Source organism: Cheilinus undulatus, linkage group 20 (genome assembly GCF_018320785.1).
Source record: "Cheilinus undulatus linkage group 20, ASM1832078v1, whole genome shotgun sequence".
Classification (NCBI taxonomy): Eukaryota; Metazoa; Chordata; class Actinopteri; order Labriformes; family Labridae; genus Cheilinus; species Cheilinus undulatus.
In genome coordinates, this window is record NC_054884.1 from 5550147 (window position 1) to 5569004 (window position 18858).

At 41.0% G+C, this 18858-nt stretch overlaps 1 protein-coding gene across 1 annotated transcript in view; it reads right to left on the reverse strand.

The window, feature by feature from the left end:
- Positions 1-18858, reverse strand: part of LOC121528491 (RNA binding protein fox-1 homolog 3-like) — a 464058-nt gene that overhangs the window by 73365 nt on the left and 371835 nt on the right. Inside the window, exons 4-5 of the mRNA XM_041815974.1 lie at positions 10244-10286; positions 6035-6181 (exon numbers count right to left, since the gene is read on the reverse strand). Coding sequence (XP_041671908.1) covers positions 6035-6181; positions 10244-10286 — 190 coding nt within the window. The remainder of the gene's footprint in view (positions 1-6034; positions 6182-10243; positions 10287-18858) is intronic.

Here is an 18858-nt window from a genome sequence, read left to right on the forward strand (position 1 = left end):
AATGAGTGATGTTTTAATGTCTTTCATTTTTAATAAGACAAAAAAAAATAAATAAGAAAAATAAGAAAAATAGGACACTTTGCAAACTATTCCTGAAAAATGTGACACTTGGATGTTTGCATGAGCAGAGAAATACCACATTTTCTATTATTTTAAATTTAATTTTGCAGCGGGCCATATGGTGATTTAATCTAAATTTGGATTAATTGCCCTGCATTAGTCTAGAACTGCAGCCCCTGCATACGGGTGCCCATTTTAGTTAAACCAGTGCTAAATTCCCAAACTTTCCTGTCAGACGAATATACTTCCAAGCCCCAAACACATAAAGGTGTATTTATGCACACTCAAAAAGACATTTCCTGCAGGTGGGATGGGGCAAAAGGATGGAGTGTGACTGTTACCTTGATGCCCATCATTGCACAGGTGAAGCTAAAGGTGTGATATACCTCATCATGATGTTTTGTACTGTTTCAGTAACTTTAATGCCCATTATAGATTAATTGTAACATATAGTCTGGGCCTTTTCCCCCCTGGTGATATGTCCAGAGACGGCCAGCCATTGGGACATCCACAGCACAACCAGAAACTCGTGGCAACACTAATTCCCGTGCAGCCCCCTAGGCTGTGCTTTCTCACCACTTCCACCCCTTACTCCACCTTAAAGGTTGACTTGTTATTTTTTTCACAGATTATTTCCTCATGCCCCTGGTAATATGAAAGGATAGTTACCCATATTTGGCATTTTTATGATCATCCTTATTGGCGTTTTATTCTACCGATCACTGATATGATTTATTAAAAAGTCTGCAACTTTGGCTCCTCTGCATGCGTTTCTTTCCCTCTGGCCCACAAAACTATTTGATTGGCTGTCACATGAGTTCTAGCCAATTAACACAGCAGCCCAGTGTGATACAGGCACGAGCACTAAGCCGAGTCTCTCTGACATGGAAATACAGCAGTTATTTCTGAAATAAAAAACATGACGATCCTCCACACTGAGGTTTTAAAAACACCACAGTCCTGCACGCAGTTTCCATAGTAACAAGTCTGCCCAGTTTCACTATGACACCACCAGCATTGCCTGAATAGTATTTGTTTTGCTGCAAACCTTTGCCTTCAGCTTCATCACCTTCAATACTGTTGTAAAAATTCAAATTCAGAATTTTCACTGAAAAATTTTTCCTTCTTTGCTCAAAAATGAATATTGGTTTCATGAGCAACTAATAATCGCTATTGATATTGGTCCCCAAAAAAATCAACGAAAAGAAAATAACAATAATAATATTAACCAGCCTCTAACGAGAACGTGGGGAGCCAGCCGGGGTTGTGTCAATCCTTCTTCATGCCCATTGGGCAAAGTTAAAAGGCATTATTAGATAACTACAACAGGTAATAGGGCTGAATGATTTGCAAAACTAATCTAATTGCAATTTTTTTCACAAAATATTACGATTGCGATTTAATATGTGATTATTCTTGGGTTCATATTGTGTATTTTTGACAAATTCATAAATAAATAATTTTATAAAAAAGACCATGTGTATTGAAAACAATGAAATTATTTTGGAAGCAATTAATCCATATTAGCCGAATCTGAATATGGGGGCACAACAAGCTTTACGAGATCAAGGAGGCGGCTGGGGTGGGGGAGGTGAGGCTGGCTACCAGCTGGGGTATGACTTCTGTGAAGGAACACTAGGCTTCATCAGTATTAGATAGAATGAGCTAAATAATTTTGCTCGTATTGCAAATGTGATGTCATTTACTTTGTTTAAGGGCTTTAGCAATCATTTTGATTAAGAAAAACATAGAGTACACAAAACAGAAAAAGGAGGAATTTTTTTTAAACCATTATAAAAAAATTGACACTTGAATGTTTGCATAATGTGCATGAAATCTCTGGACATGAGGTGAAATACAGTGTTACCCCATTAGCACCCATTCACACACCAATAGCACTAATGGAATTTCAAAATAAAGGTGTTTTTTCACCGCTAATATAATCAACATAGGATTCATTAGCAACTGTCAGTGCTTTTTTAAACTCAAACTGTGATTTTGTCACTTTACAGGGAATTTCAGTTCCTCCAGTAAACCACAGTTAAGACTTCACAATGACTAAGTGGCACAACGGATTTATTTATCTGTAACACCCACAAAAACATAAAATGTCTCACAGCAAACTTTAGTTTGAAGGCTCATTAGATAATCTTACTTGACAACTTTATTTCAAAGCATAACTACATTCTTTTTAACTTAAAATCACAGATTTGACACAGAGAGGTACCTAGATACTTACAAAGTGTAAGGCCTCCCAAGCTGCCATTTAGTCAGGAGTAGCAAACCAGTTGCACACTCTCCCAAATCCCCCCTGATTTCCATGTTTCCTCTGAGCAGTTTGAGAGGTGTTTCCTGCACTAGCATGGTTCTGGCTGTCTGTTTTCATTCTCTGCCTCTTTGATTATCACCACACTGAACTGCTTGTGGGGTGTTCACAGTGAGACGATCCACTGAGAACACAGCGTCGTGTTCATATGGGATCCTAACTTCCAGACAAACTGCATCCATTATTCAATAGAATTTAAACTTTTCACTTGATAAAGTCAACATGGTGACAGCGGTACAAGCAGCGGCGCGGAGGAGTTACTCACTAAACAAAACCCTCGTGGTTTGGTTTGTGAGTGAGTGGTCGTGATTTCTGGGCTTTTGGATGGTGCCATATAATGTTTTGTCAGATAAACAGTGGTCTTATTATTATATTCAGTCTTAACCAGAGCCATCTAAGCCTTCATTCTGAGTGGAAACCCATCATACATTATCTTATTTGTGAGTCTGCTTTCTGGATCACTTTGTATCTCTACATTCAAAGACCAAAGACTGACACCTGCAAAAAGTTTTTTTTTAGGACAATAGCCCCACATCCAGGGCAATCATATAGGGCATGGTCGTAAGTGCATGAGAGATGCATTTATTGCATGCCCATCCTGCCTTTTCCCTTTGTCATATGAACAGCTAAAGTAAGGTGCAAGATGCATAATCCACATGTTCCTAGGAACAACACCCATCCATTGAATTCTCTACAGGGAAGACAGAGGAAGCCGGGACACCCAGAGAGAAACCATGCATGCAGAGAACATGCAAACTCCACACAGAAAGGCCCTGTCCAAGCACAATTCAATGCAAAGAAAGCTCTTGCAATAGCACCAACTACTGCACCACCTTTTAGGGACAACATGAGTGAAACAAACTGGAGCATCAGTTTCATTTTGCACATTGCTTTTCAAGTTGCATGTCCAACACTTAAGAGAAGTTAGGGCCTTTTCCCACAGGCGGCGTCACTGTCAGTACAAAGACCAGCTTTTTTAGTGCTTTAATGCTACTTCTCCCTCACTGCACTTTTGATAATGATGGAAGAGCAACCAATCTAAATCGTCTTTTCAAGGGTTAAGCTTCTGGGGTCATGAAAGGTGAAGCACATCGACCTACAGCCTCATTTCCAAAAAAACTTGGGGCGCTGTGTAGTGTTTCATATAATAACAGAATGCGATGATTGTCAAATCTCACACCCCCATGTTTCATTCACAATAGGACATAAACAACATATCAGACATTTTACCATTTCATGAAAATCTCAGCTCATTTTGAATTTGACAGCAGCAACACATTTCAAACTAGAAAAGCACTCAGAGAGCGCAGACCTCCTCCATTAGCCCTATCTCTCAATAGTGAAGTATCATTGAAAAAATCCCTGGATTGTCCCCATGTGCCCCCCACCACGGCACTCGCCGATTACTCCCTCCCTGGTAGGGTGGAAACACAGTGAGGCAAAGCATTGGCTTCACTACAGGTGGACTGTCACGGCGGAAGCATTGCCTGCTAGTGCCAACAGATGCACTGACAGTCTGACCCATGGTCTCACTGGATGACTGGAAGTCATGGCAGAGGGTGGATATTCCTCTATTCCTCCTAGCATTGTGAGTATTCTCGCTAAAATTCGTTGTCTTTCTCTCTGTTACGCACCGACTCGTCTCCTCGACCGGGCGTGCATCTTTAAAACTCTATAAACTCCAAAACTTTGAATAGAAACACACCCAAAATGCTGCTGGGATTGAAGTTACTCATGTCCGCCATCTCCTGGTGTAAGTGGTAACAGCGCAGATCTCCGCCATTAGCCTTATCTCCCAGTAATACAGAATCCTTTAAAAAATTCCTGAATCCAGACGGTGATCCGGATCACTCCCAAAATCTAATTAGTTCTTCCTTATGCCATTTCTGACATTTCTTGAAAATTTCATCAAAATCTGTCAACAACCTTTTGAGTTATGTTGCTAACAAACAAACAAACGAACAAACAAACAAACAAACCCACCTGATCACATAACCTCCTTGGCAGAGGTAAAAAAAATGCCCGCTATTATGTAGCATGTCCTCTTCTTTAACAACAGTCTGACAACATCAGGGTAGTGAGGAGAGCATGCTGGGAGAGGAATGTTTTCCCAATCCTGTCTGACCTAGGATTCTAGCTGCTCTGCCGAGTATGGTGTCTGTGGTTCTCAAAAAGAATTCCAAATTTTGATTTGTCTGACCACAGAACAGTTTTCCATTTTGCTTTAGCCCTTTTTAAATGAGCCTTGGAAAAGTGAAGATGGCAGAATTTCTTGATTTTGTTCACTTATGGCTTCTTCTTTGGTTGATGCAGCTTTAACCTGCATTTGTGGATGGCTTGGTGAACTGTGGTAACAGACAATGATTTCTGGAAGTGTTCCTGAGCTGATGCAGTGATTTCCAGAACAGAATCACGTCTGTTTTCATAAGATCACAGGCATCCAATATTTACCTTCAGCCAGTGTTAATTTTGGCAGCTATCTTTAATTCTAGTCTTATTTTTAGTCTTTAAATGGAATGCATTTTAGTTTTAGCCACATTTTAGTCATTTTGATCCTTTTCAGTTTTAGTCCAGTTTTAGTTGACGAAAACTCAAAACATTTTAGTCTGGTTTTAGTCCATAAAACGTCCTCACATTTTAGTCTTTACTTTTAGACCAAGCATCTATTTTCTTGCCTGAATCTGGTACCAAATCATGGTAGTGTGTTCTCTGCACTCTGCCAAACCTGGGGTCCCTGCCTTTACAGCTGAGAGGCAGAAGAGATACAGCTGCATTGTTTGTTGACAGATTTACCCACAGTGGAGATGTCTGATGAAAACTAAATTACATTGTAGTCTAGTTTTAGTCATCTTGAGAAAAACTCAACTTAGGTTTTTGTGAGTTTTAGTCATAAAAGATCTATTTTTGTTAGTCTAAGTCTAGTTTTTGTCATGGAAAAAAGGCTGTTGATGAACATTTTTAGTCATAGTTTTAGTCGACAAAATTAACACTGCCTTCAGCCTTGGCTCTTGTGCTGTATTCTCCTGATTGTCTGAATCTTTTGATGATGTTATGGACTGTAGACGGTGGGATATTCAAAGTCTTTACAACTTTTACATCAAAGAATATATCGCTGAAATTGTTCCACAATTTTTTATGTGGTTTGTCACAGATTGTTCAACCTCTGCCTAGCTCTAGAACGCTCCTTTTATACCTATCCATGTTACTAATGTGTTGCCAATTAATGTAATTAGTTGCAACATGCTCCTCCAGATTTTTTTCATCTGCACCATTACTTCCCAGCCTTTTGTTGCACTGTCCCTACTTTTTAGATGTGTTCCTGACATCAGGTTCATGAAATCAAATTGATGTTCTACTGTGAATAATATGGGTGTAGGAAATTTGCAAATCATTGCATTCTTTTCTTATTTACAAAGCATCCCAACTTTTTTTGAAATTGGAGTTGCACTTTACTTTAACAGTGCTCATGTTGGAATTCCCTGTTTTCTGTTGTTTTAGCTCTATTTGTGCTCCTGACTAAGGCAGACGTATCAGTATACAGTGTTTAAAGGAGTGACCTGAATACAGCTCTTGTTCGCCCTGCAGTGTCAGATATCAAAGTAGAAAGAAGTGCATGCATGTGTGCGTACGATGCAGTTGTCAACTCACCCCGAACATTTGCCGGAGGTCAGGGTCTCGGAAGCGGAAGGGGATGTTGGAGACGTGTAACCTCTTGGGCTGCTGCTTCTCCGACGAATCACTGGGCTGCAGGTGGAGCTGCTGGGAGCCCTCCGTCTGTGCAACCTCCTCTGCCTGCTGCAGGGAAACACACATGGTGCAACAGATAAGCTCCTATTGTGGTGCAAAAAATACCCTGAGAGCTATAAAATATCTAGGTGAGAGGCACAGCGCTGGAGTGACATGAATAAAAGAGAAGCTCTACAATAGATGAGGATTGACAGAACATCCAGGTAAAATATTCATAACGTGGAGAAGTGTGTGAAAGGCAGAAGTGGGGGTGTCAAAGAGAGCTTTTTGAACCTGCTCTCTTCCTGTGTTACCCTAAATGTTTAGGTCAGTTTTTTTGTTGTATCCCTACTCGGCTCCCATGATGCTTTGAGATTGAAGAAAACTGTCTAAAAGCCAACAACATGGCATCCTAAAGGCCTCAGAGAACTAAAGAAACAAACTGATGTGTCTTTGCTTTAACTCAGCTCACCCACAACACATGGAGCACCATTTCAGAGCACAATCTGTCTGAGTTGGATGCTTATGATTTATGTTGGTGTATCACTGCAGGAAGCAGATTGCCCTATGTGAAGAAAATAGGGTGTCTGAGCTGGCTCTTTTTTCCTCCGTTTATCAAAAAATCCAGACTTGAAGCAAACAGTTTTGCAGCCCATCTTCCTCCCTGTAGAGCCAGCGACCAAGAGCAGAGAATCCGGATCAAAAAACTCTCTCATCGTGACAACAGAATTTAAAATGTCTGCAAATTTAGAAGAATTCAAACCCTTTTAAAAGACAGCTCAGGTTCCTCCATTTCTCTGATCTTTGCTGAGATGTTTCTACACCTTGATTGGAGTCCACCTGTGGTAAATTAAACTGATTTGACATGATTTGGAAAGACACACCTCTCTATAGAAAGCTTCACGGCTGACAGTGATATCAGAGCAACGGTCAAAGGAACTGCCTGCAGAACTCAGAGACAGGATTGTTGACATGCACAGATGTGGGAAGGCTACATAATAATTCTGCTACACTGAAGGTTCCCAGGAGCACAGTGGCCTCCATAATTCTAAAAATAGGAGAACCCTCTATTCTCCAGATTCTCAGAGCGTGAGGTGAGGTTCACAGCCAATCTGAAGGCCCAGACTGAAAATGAAGCTAAGTTAAACTGATGCAAATTCATGATGCCCAAAACTTTTTTAAGTTTCAAATTTTAAAATGTAAGACTTTTTAAACATATATCTTTTAAATGTTCAACTTTCAAAACTCTGAGATTCAGAGTTTCTTTTCCACTTCTTATACAACCATACAATCTCAAAAATTTTGATTTCCCCCCCCAAAATTTCAACTTTTTTTTTTTTTTATCATCTATGGTGGCCCTGATACATCATCCTACATTGCATCATAATTTTTATTAAAAGGAAAATAGATGCACATGTATTTTTACAATATGAGCTGCTTTATGATGCTACAAACTTGAAAATTTTCCCATTTCTAAAGTCAAAGTTTAAGATTTTTTAATCTCTGAAATTCTAAGTTTGTTTACTTGTAAATGTACATATTTGTAATCTCAAAAATGTTTTTTTTTTCACCTAAAACTTAAACTGTTTAGGAAAAAAATGTAAGAATCTTCTTTATTTTTTGTCATCCATGGTGGCTCTTCTACACCATCCAACATAATGTTTCCAAAGAGCATTTTTAAAAATGTATGCACATCTTATTTTGACATTGTAAGAGCAGACAGAGCCTCATGCCCTCCCTGAGATCTCTGGTACCCCCTCCCAAGGATGACCAGGACCCCAGGTTGGGAACCACTGCCCTTATGTGCTGACACAGCTCCTTATGCTGCATGTCTCAGCATGAATGAGTTCTCTCTCTGAAAATGTTTTTTTTTTCTTTCCTCTCACCCTGTCATTGTGGTGTTGGTGGTTTAAGTGCAAAGCCACTGATGTGCCACCTGGCCTGTACACACCCTTAGTGTGTTTAACTGTGGGTGTTTTAGTGCTTGCATATCAAATTCATTAGTGGAAAAAGTGGAATCTTTAGTTGCAAAAGAGGAGCTAAAGGGGGGTGTGAATTTCGTGGTGCTATGAGCACGGCACAAAAAGTCTTAGTGGATCTACTCTGAAGTAACTTTATACAAGTCCACACTGAAAAACAAAACCTTTGTAAGCGATTCAACTGAACATTTGGTTCTCTAAAAAATTAGTAGTGGTGCAAAAATGCAGGCTCGCCCACAGAATTAGCTGGGTCCCTGATAAAAACAGAGAATGGGCCCATCCCCAGCTGTGATTTATTGACAGTATCAATAACCTGACACACCAGATGGATGGAAAACCTTTAGCACTTAGTGTTTGGGAAAGGGCAGAGGATTTGTAAAAACTCAGAGTGGGATTGGATGAACGTTCTGTCCGTCACATCTTTACAGACAAATCAGAGCAACAAAATACGGGATGTAGCCGCGACCAAGGTGCGTGTGTGCAGCTGCCAAGGAATAATGCAAACCATGGCGACTATAGACATGTCAGTACTCGACTTTTGTTGTTTTTGAAAAGAAAACAACTCACTGCTGTTCTTTGTTCTTCTTTTGATGAAGACATGTTGTCAAGTTCTGATAAATCTTTAGCAGCATCCACGCTAAGCTCTTCTGCCATAATTGCACCGGCTTCTTGTTGCTGCTTGCTTCCATCACGACTCTGCTGCACCTGAAAGTACTGCCCCTCATCACTGATTGGTCCTGTCACTTTCTAAACGGGCCCCGAACAGTTCAGATGGGAGCTTTGCAAGATGGATTCACCTGTGAGAAACAAGGAAACGGGCGAATCCATCTGCTTTGCAAGGTTACAGTATAATGGATCAGTGTTGGATCAGTAGCATTGGTGCTAGCATTCTGGCTAACACTCACTTTATGGAAGAGCTGAAAAGTGTCAACTATTATTGTGTTCTGATGGTGAAATTATTTAATTGTGGTACTTTTAAACTACTAAACTATTTAAACACTTTTTGTAACTTGCCTAATTTTGCCCATTTGTGAAACTTTTTGCCCATTTTTGCTGCTTTTAACCCATTTATGCAGTTTTTCACTTTTTGCTGATTTTTTGGCCCATTGCACACTCTTTCGCAACTTTTCACCCACTTTGGAAACTTTTTGGAAACCTTTTTGCAGTTTTGACCTTTTTGCCCCTTTCACCAGTTTCTGGCACTTTTGATCCATTTGAGCCACTTTTGATTCATTTTTGCCGCTTCTTAATTCTTTGTTGCAACTTTAAACCCATTGAGTTTTTGTTTTTACAATTCTTGTCCATTCTAGCCACTTTTCCAAAAAAAAGTCGTCTCAGTTTCTTATACTTGAATTTCTGGCATCCTGAGCTATGAAGTCTGACAGTACTAATCATTCAGTTTAATGTGCCCATTCACATTGCTAACATCACTAATGAAAGGTAATGTGTTTTATAAAAAGAAGTTCACATTAAGAATAAGCTATATTGTGCTGCAGCATAAGTAAAAAATGTTTTAGTTGCATTGGTAAGAGTGGTTATTATTCAGGTTAAATACATATTATTACAGCTTAACTTTATAATGGACCATGATTCTGCTGGCCTCCATGGCCCCCTGTTTAGCTGGGCTCAGAAAGCTCTCCCCTTTATCCCCCCTTATAGATGGCCTTGCATAGATGCAAATCAGGATCACGGCATCCACTAGTGACGTCAGATGGAGAGTAGAAGCATTATGGCGACTGACCACGCCATAGTTTTGATGAGCCGGGTGATAGAATGTGCTTGTTTTACTACTTTTGGCATCCCTTTCTTTTAACAAGCAGACTGACATGTGATGTTCTCTTTTCTGTTGTAATCCATCATGGTCGGACTCACACTCAAAGAAAAAACAGTTTTACTGCTGCTGCTCGGCTCAGTGAAACGCTGTTGACCTCTTTACAATAAAGCATTTCTGGATAGTGTAACCATCTGTCTGCTCCTAAATGCTTTCAGCTGTGCAAGTCTGTTGTTTGCAGTGAGAAGCAAAAAAAGGGAGATAGAGCAGAAGGAGTTGATGTTCATAATGAATCAGAGCAACGCGGGGATGGAGGGATGAAAAGAGAAGGAACGAGAAAGACAGAGATGGAGACGGAACGATGATGTCAGCTAAACCTGCCCGATCAATGAGAGAGAAGTGCTGAAGGTAGCGGCATTCATACCGAGAGAGCGAGACAGAGAGGGAGAGAGAGAGAGAGGGAGGGAGGGAGGGAGGAGAAGATAGTGAGGGGGAGAGAGAGGTAGAGAAGAATGGAGGAGAGAGAGTTCAGAGACGCATGCAGGATAAGTGCTGATTGAAGGGAGAACAGTAAAAAGGGAGAGACAGGCAAGTGAGGATAATGGCATTACATCACACAAAAACCCACTCACACAAACACACGAAAACACAAACACACCTAAACACACACACAGAGCTGAATAGGCAAGGAGCGACTGAGAGAGAGAGACACACAAGCAGAGTTTAATAGCAAAGAGCTCATATCAATCCTTGGCCGGTGGCAGACACTGGGGCCCCGTGATGATAAAGCACACTCTCCCAGGCACTTAGTCCCTTGTCTACACGCACACACAGTCACCCACACATCCAGAGAGTGGCCGTGGGGCCGGGTGTTGCAGGTCAGATGGATGGTGTGGACGGCGCTGTAATTATCCCCTCGGTCCTCCTGCAGTCCCTCGACATGTCAACATCCACTGAACTTTTGTGACACACAACACTCTGACATACGACCGTTTACAACTTTTTCACCTCGCTCAATTCAACTCCTGTGGGACGAAGTGTAAATACTTTTTGGCAGAAGTGTAATTGCTGCCTATATTTTACTCACTGGCAACAATGAGTATAACACAGGCAGCGGGGTTTCTGGCCTGGTAGCCAACATGTTTGCACCATCAACATGTCAAAAACAGCACCTCAGGGTGGTTTTGGGCCCATGCAGGCACAGCTGCTCCCTATTCCCCTCTATCCTGCTCAAAGTAACGTTAATTAAATAAAAATAAGTCAGGTAATATTAATGACCATGTGAATATTCACCCCCTGATTCTACAGAGGTCCAGCCAATTGGTGCAATCACATGGGAGCAGTGAATGTGTCGCAAGTGACTGTAGTGTAAATACACCTGTGTCTAGAAGGTCCAGTCACTTGTTAATCAGTATTCATGGCTGCCATTACACCATGAAGTCAAAAGAACACTCCAAGAAACTCAGAGAAAAGGTGATTGAAAAGTAAAGGTCAGGGGATGGATACAAAAAAAATCCAAGGAACTGAACATCCCCAGAATTAAGTAAAATCCATCATGAAGACAGAAGGAATATGTCACATGTGTAAATCTGCCTAGATCAGGCCGTCCTCACAAACTGAGTGAGCGTGCAAGAAGGAGACTAATGAGAGAGGACACCAAGACACCTATGACTACTCTGAAGGAGTTACAAGCTTCAGCAGCTGAGGTAGTAGGGACTCTGTAGACAACAACTGTTGGTCGGGTTCTTCACCAGTCAAAGCTTTATGGGAGAGTAGCAAAGAGAAAGACACTATTGAAGAAAACTCAGATTCAGTTTAGAAAAAGGCATGTGGGAGACTCCATGGTCAACTGGAATATGCATATCACCACAAACACACCATCCCCACTGTGAAGCACGGTGGTGGCAGCATGATGCTGTCGGGATGCTTCTCAGCAGCTGACCCTGAAAGGCTTTAAAAATGGAGGGTAAAATGAGTGATGCAAAATAAAGGAAAGTTCTGGAGGGCTCATTTAGTCTGCAAGAAATCTACGGCATGGGAGGTATTTTTATTTTTACAGCAAGACAATGACCTGAAGCATACAGAGAAAGCTACACAGAAATGATTTAAAGACAACAAGGGGAGTGTTCTGGGAGTGGCTGAGTCAAAGCCCAGACCTCAATCCAACAGAGAATTTGTGGTTGGACTTTAAAAGTTCTGTTCATGCCTGATCTCTGTGCAACCTGACAGATCTTGAGCATTTTTGCCATTATGAATGAAGTAAAATTGTAGTGTCCAGATGGTAAGCCTGATTGGGACCTATCCACACAGACTCAGTGCTGTGAGTGCATGAAGTATCTTTGTTTAATTGACATGAATTTGTAAAAAGAGAGTTTTTTTAATATAAAAAAGCCAAATATATGGACTGTGATTGATGTTTAGACTTGACATTACAACTCAGACCAGTACTCAACTTCACATGAATTGTGCCCAAGACCACTTCTTCAACCAGACTTGTGCACCATGCCTAAATATGGTACACTTGCATTCACCCTCACCAAACAATTAAAGTGGTAGCTGGATGAAAACAAAGATTCCAGCCAATGGCAACATGAATCCCAGGGGATCACTTGTTCTCCTGACTCTCTGTATAGAAATGCTAGCAAGAGACAAGACAAGACGCCGTTGGACCCTTATGTGGCTAAAGACTAAAGTCCATGGGCAAAAACGTACGAACCAGAAGCTTGCACCTGAATACCATAAAAAAGGATCATTCATACGGTCTCTTCGCATTAACACAGTGAACTCGACCCCAGTTTAAGGCACCTTGTGCCAATGTTGTGCTCATTTACTAACCCAAGTTTGTAGAAAACAATTAAAATATGTTCACTGTGAGGAGTGTTTGCAGATACAAAGACTCAATATAAAGTTTTCTCATCATTGCTGACAAGACGACATAATCCAGGTGAAATTACATTTCCTGCGAAATGTGTTTGCCAATGCAAATGAGCTGTTAGGAAACAAAAAAATGATGAGGCATAACCCTCTGAATGAAGACTGATTAAAAAAAATTAAAATCTAAAAGTGTATCCAAAAATAATTTGTTCCTGGAAAGAATGAAAATTACTAAGCAGCTTTATAGAGGACAGACATAAAAGCATCAAAAAGTAAACTAAAGTTTAGAAAAAGTCTTGTAGTTTTCCTGTAAAATGTAAAGAAGCACTGATTCATGTCCGTGCATATAAAGTCACCACACGCTGTCCAATCAGCATTTCTCTCATCTTCAGAGTGAGTTTCCCTCTTTATCACCTTGTTCTCTCCTCTCATCACCTCCCTCCTGCCCAGAGCTAAGCAGTCTTCCACAGGGAGCTGCTTCGGTTCCGTTTGGCCTTTTAATTTGTGTTAATTGCATGTTAATCGAGCCACATCTGCCTGAGCAGAGGAGCAGAGGTGGGGGGGTAATTACATCAAAATGCTAAAGCGGTATAACCTGAAGACTTTCAGTCAGTGCACGTCAGGTAGGCGGAACGAGTAAAAATGGGCCATCCGTCTGCAGGTAAACACAGTTCATCTAATAAGAACAATGATTTAGTCTCATTCAGAAGGAGCCGTCAGACATTCAACACCTGTCCACTGACTGCTTTAATATAGTCATAGAGATTTCTTTTATAAAGAATTACGAAGTAATACATGCCTAAATTCTGGGACATTTTCCTTCAGTAAACTCAAAACCCATCAGCTCTACTCTTAGCTTGTTTGACTGCTAGGGATTTTGCAAAGTTTCTAGTTTATAGAGTTGGGATTATCATCATTTGATGTGACATTTCCAACATCTACAGTGCCTATAAAAAATGTATTCAACCGTTTAAATGTTTTACCCTTGTATTGATTTAATAAATCAATCATGGTCAATATAATTGGCTTTTATGACAAGAAAACATTTATCAAAAGCCTCTTGAAAGTCAAAGTGAAAACAGATTTCCACAAAGTAATGTCAATCAAATAAAAAATCTGTAATGTAATAAGCAGTAGCAGTAGTAAATGATTGCATAAATATTCACCCCCTTTCAATTCAGTATTTAGTAGAGTCACCTCTGTAATCACAGCACTGAGTCTGTGTGGATAGGTCTCAGTCAGGCTTGCACATCTGGACGCTGAAATTTTACTCCATTTTTCTTTGCAAAAACTGCTCAAGCTCTGTCAAGTTGCACAGCGATCAGGCGTGGACAGCCCTCTTCAAGTCCAGCCATAAATTGGATTGAGGTCTGGTCAAGCCACTCCAGAACATTCACCTTGTTGTCTTTAAACCATTTCTGTGTAGCTTTCTCTGTATTTTTCAGGTCATTGTCTTGCTGGATAATAAATATTCTCCCATGCCGTAGTTCTCTTGCAGATTGAATAAAACATCCTCCAGGATTTTCCTATGTTTTTACATTACTCAATTTACCCTTCATGTAAACAAGCCTTCCAGGGCTGGCTGCTTAGAAGCATCCCCACAGCATCATGCTGCCAACACCATGCTTCACAGTGGGGATGGTGTCTTTGTGGCGATGTGCAGACCAAAGAGTGTTTCTCCACTTGACCATGGAGTCTCCCACATGCTTTTGGTGAACTCTAGTCCAGATTTCATCTGAGTTTTCTTCAACAGTGGCTTCCCCTTTGCCACTCTCCCATAAAGCTTTGAGTTGTGAGGAAAACTCTGATAATCTTGGGGTCTTATTTTGTCTTCAAGGTGCAATGGTAGCCAGGAATACTGATTAACCAGTGACTGGACCTTCTAGACACAGGTGTCTTTATACTACAATCACTTGAGACACATTCACTGCACTCTGATGACCCCTATTTCAATAATTGCGAGGCTACTAGCAATTGGCTGGACCAAATTATACTGACCATGGTTGATTCGTAAAATTAATAAAAAGGTAAAACATCACGGGGGTGAATACTTTATAGGCACCTTATTATGATTTTAAAATTATTTCTTCAAGTTGTTCTAGGTAGATTCTTGAAGATTCTGAGCTTCTAATGTGCTGATGTTGAATGTTAGCAGTGGTCCTGAGAAGTACGGCCTTCTACAACTGAAATAGTCAGCCAAAATGGCAAAATGACTCCAAAAAGCCTGAACATTTTTTTGTTCCTACTTCAATAAGAGTGTTCTATGTTCAAACAGTCCACAGCCCTTTGAAAAGCAGTGTTTTATGAATAAAGATATATGGATTATTCACATTACGGTGCCATTTACATGGTGAGTCCATTTCACAGTAGCCTATGTACAGTAATCTTATTTAGAATAGCCAATGCATCACAAATCCCTCCGTAGAATAAGTCGGCTCCCTGTTCCGCTCAGTTCCTCCATCCGGTGGCTGAAGTCTTTCATTAAGCTTAGCACGGTATGGAATGGAATGGCTTTAAGGCTGTAAGCCCTCTTCTGCTTCAGTCACAGAGCTAAAACCCGCCTCTGCCCTTCGTTCTTTCTCTCTCTGTGGTCACCATGCCTCCGCCATCCACGCTGTGTGAGCAGTCAGGCAGGAAGAGGAAATAATTACATGAACATTATCATACACAAGCAGCCCGTACTTCCTCCTCCGTCACCACGGAAACAGTTCTGAGCTGTACAGTACGTGTGTGTCTGTGTGTGTGAGGGAGGATGCTCTGAGAAACTAATCTAGCCAACCAAGCCCTCCTTCTGCAGCCAAAAACGCCCCGAACATCTCAGCCTGATTACACAGTCCGTTAGAGCCCTCAGATGTGCCGTTACTGTGTTTGGAGCGAACATGTGCACGTATTTGTGTGTGTGTTTGAGACTTGCTGAGCTCAGCAGTGCGTCTGCGGCCTACCTTCCCCGGGTGGATAATGGAAGTTATCAGATGGGAGCACCGCCAGACAGGTAGATTACAAACGGTTAGGCTGCTACAGAGACTCCTCTCACCAGGGATTACACCCAGACACTCACACATAAAAAGAGACTAAAAGTATTGTGAGCCATCTCTAACTCCTGCCTCCCTCACAGTCCTGAGGATCCAGGATGTGAATGGCATTGCTTCTAAAACTGTAATAAACATTACATCAGAGCTACAAGGATCCCTGACATTCTACCTCCTCTCTGCACTTACAGTGTTAGGCAGTCACAGCTCAACAAATACACACTAGTTTAACTGCATTTTCAGTAGCTTTGCTGTAGCATTGTTGTTTTCTGAATCACAAGCTTTGCTGTTTAATTGATCTAGCACTGTGGCATCCAAACATTTTCCCCTCAACATAGTGGAAGAACAGTAAACCCCTCTGTCACTGTCTGAAGTCAAACTTCTAACCTCTAATTTCCACATACTCCAACTGCTCTGTGATCTGCAGCAAGATATCACGCCTTGTCTATTTTGAGCAGCTTCAAAGCACAACACAGTCTATAAACTCCTGATAATAAATTATCACTGTACAAATAATAACATGTCTGCTGCACAAGCTAAAGGTCATCAAGGATAAGTTAACTTTTGAGTCGAAAAAAATGCAGAGTTTTACATGAGACAGCGCCTTTTCACTTACTAATGCACTCATGCACCCACGGCAGAATCAATAAAATCATGGAATCATGCCAAATGAGTGGAAATAGTCCCAGAAAGGTAAAAAGATCTGCTGTTATACTCTTCTTGCATTAACTTATAGTTTTACAGTGATCTCGAGTCTCAAGCTGCTCAGGTCTTCCATTGGTGCTCTGCTCAGCTCCTAGGGGGTGAGGTCTCTCACCGTCGATTAGAAGGAAGTGCTGTGCAGTCAATGCAACATAAGTGAATTTTAGGGTTCCAGACACTCGTGATCAAATGTGACTTTAGAAGATAAAACATGGAGGATGACTGAGGCTTTTAGCTAGCTCTTGGTTGTATCTCGGTATGCCATGCATGAGACATTCATAGTTTCATTGAGGCCATGATATTGATGCCCCTGTGCTGTTTTGCCCATTATAGAACATCACAACATAAAGGGGGATGTTGTGATCTCTAATCTGAGCTGTCTTAAAAGCCATAAAAGATAATAGGAGTAAATGGACTTGTGCTTGTATAGCACTTTTCCAGTCATCTGGCCACTCAAAGCGCTTGTACGCCACAGGTCACAACTACCCATTCATACCACTCACTCCACAATCATACGCTGATGGCAGGAGTTGCTGGAGAATTGGCCTCAGTATTAGCTAGTCTCATTCAGTTGCATCCATACTCATTTGCATGACACCAACAAAGCAGTGGGAGCAAATTGGACCTTTGCCCTTGCCCAAAGAAATGGGAATCAAACCCACAACCTTTCAATTGCAGGCTGACTTACTCTGCCTGCTGAGCCACAGCTTCCCTGCTGGTGTAACCCTTGGTATCCCCTCAAGTATGTGGCTGATATCCATATGTCTGTAACTGTATAGATGACATCTCCTAGCGTTCAATGCAAAGGGCACTTCTTTACAGAAGAATAGCCCTTATAACCTTGTGAAGCAGATGGATACGCCCATTTCCTTGTTTTTCACTGGCGAATCCATCTTGCAAAGATCCCATCTGATCCGTTCGGGCCCGGTTAGAAAGTGACAGGACCAATCAGTGACAAGGGGCAGTACTTTCAGTCATGACGTTAACAAGCAGCAGCAAGAGCTGGTCCAGTTGTGGAGGAAGAGATTAGTGTGGATGCTGATAAAGCGCCAGTTTTATCAGAACTTGACGACATTTCTTCATTAAAAGAAGAACAAAGAACAGCAGTGAGTTGTTTTCTTTCAAAAACGACAAAAGTCGAGTACTTACATGTCTATAGTCGCCATGTTTTGTGTTATTCCTGAGTAGCTGCGCATGCGCAGCTCAATAGCAACTACGTCACGTGTTTTGTTGCTCTAATTGTCCCGTAGGGATGTGACAGACAGAATGTTCATCCAATCACACTCGGAGTTTGTTTCAAAGCCTCTGCCTTTTTTTATAGAATTATAGAGACATTATAGGACATTATAGAGACAATAGAATTATTGAGACAGAAGCAGGAACAATCACGCACGGCCTGCTGGAAACATGACATATTTTGAAAACTATTTCTCTATTTACATGCATGAAGCCAAATGAGCAACGCTCAGCTAACTTGTTTAATCAGTCAGATGTTCATTTGTATGTAAACTAAACTGATTTTTAATAATTATGCAGTCTAACTTTTCACTTAGATGCATATATATGCAAGCTGGAACTACCAAGAGGAACTACTGTCCTGTATTGTCTGATAAATCATGCTGTATTTCATATCAAACCAATTAGTTTCATACTAAGTGGTACATGCATGCCTCAGCGTAGCCTGTTGGCTAGTTAGCAAGTTGTTTATCAAGCTAGCACACTGTCATTAACCTGACATGCCAGGTAGACTATTCCATATATCCACTGCATGGATATATTTCACATAGCTACCACCTCAGTCTCCTCAAACAATGCTAATTGGTCTGGCACAAACAATGCAGGTTGCAGCTTTGCAAGATGGATTTGCCTGATGACAGACATGGATTCTGGTGAGTCCATCCACTTTGCACGTTCACAATGTCACGCAGTTCGTCCCAATTCCACCACTAGAGCTCCATTTTTTTAAAAATACTTGCAGCACAGTGTGGAAGAGCTTTACAGGCATGTCGGATATCTAAGAGATATTGCCTCTGTTACCATTCATTAGTGAAAATAAGGGGTAAACCCGGATCAGCAAAGCCAGTGAGGTAGCACAATGCTGTGCAGTTGTTATCAGAATGGATGCCTTATGTCATAAAAACAATGAAGTTCTTTATAGCACTGTAAAAACACCTGAAGCGCATGTGTTGTTGCCATAATTCCACAAGCGGGTCTTCTTTATCAATATTTTACTTGGCTCAGGTGTTTATGTTCTTATATTTTCTGATGCATCGGTGCCGGTAAGTCTGAGGTTATGCTTTTATATTTTTATACTAAATGTTGCACAGAAGAAAACCCCTCAGCATCACGCTGGTAAAGCGTCCTGACATTTTATCTTTTTAAACCAAATGT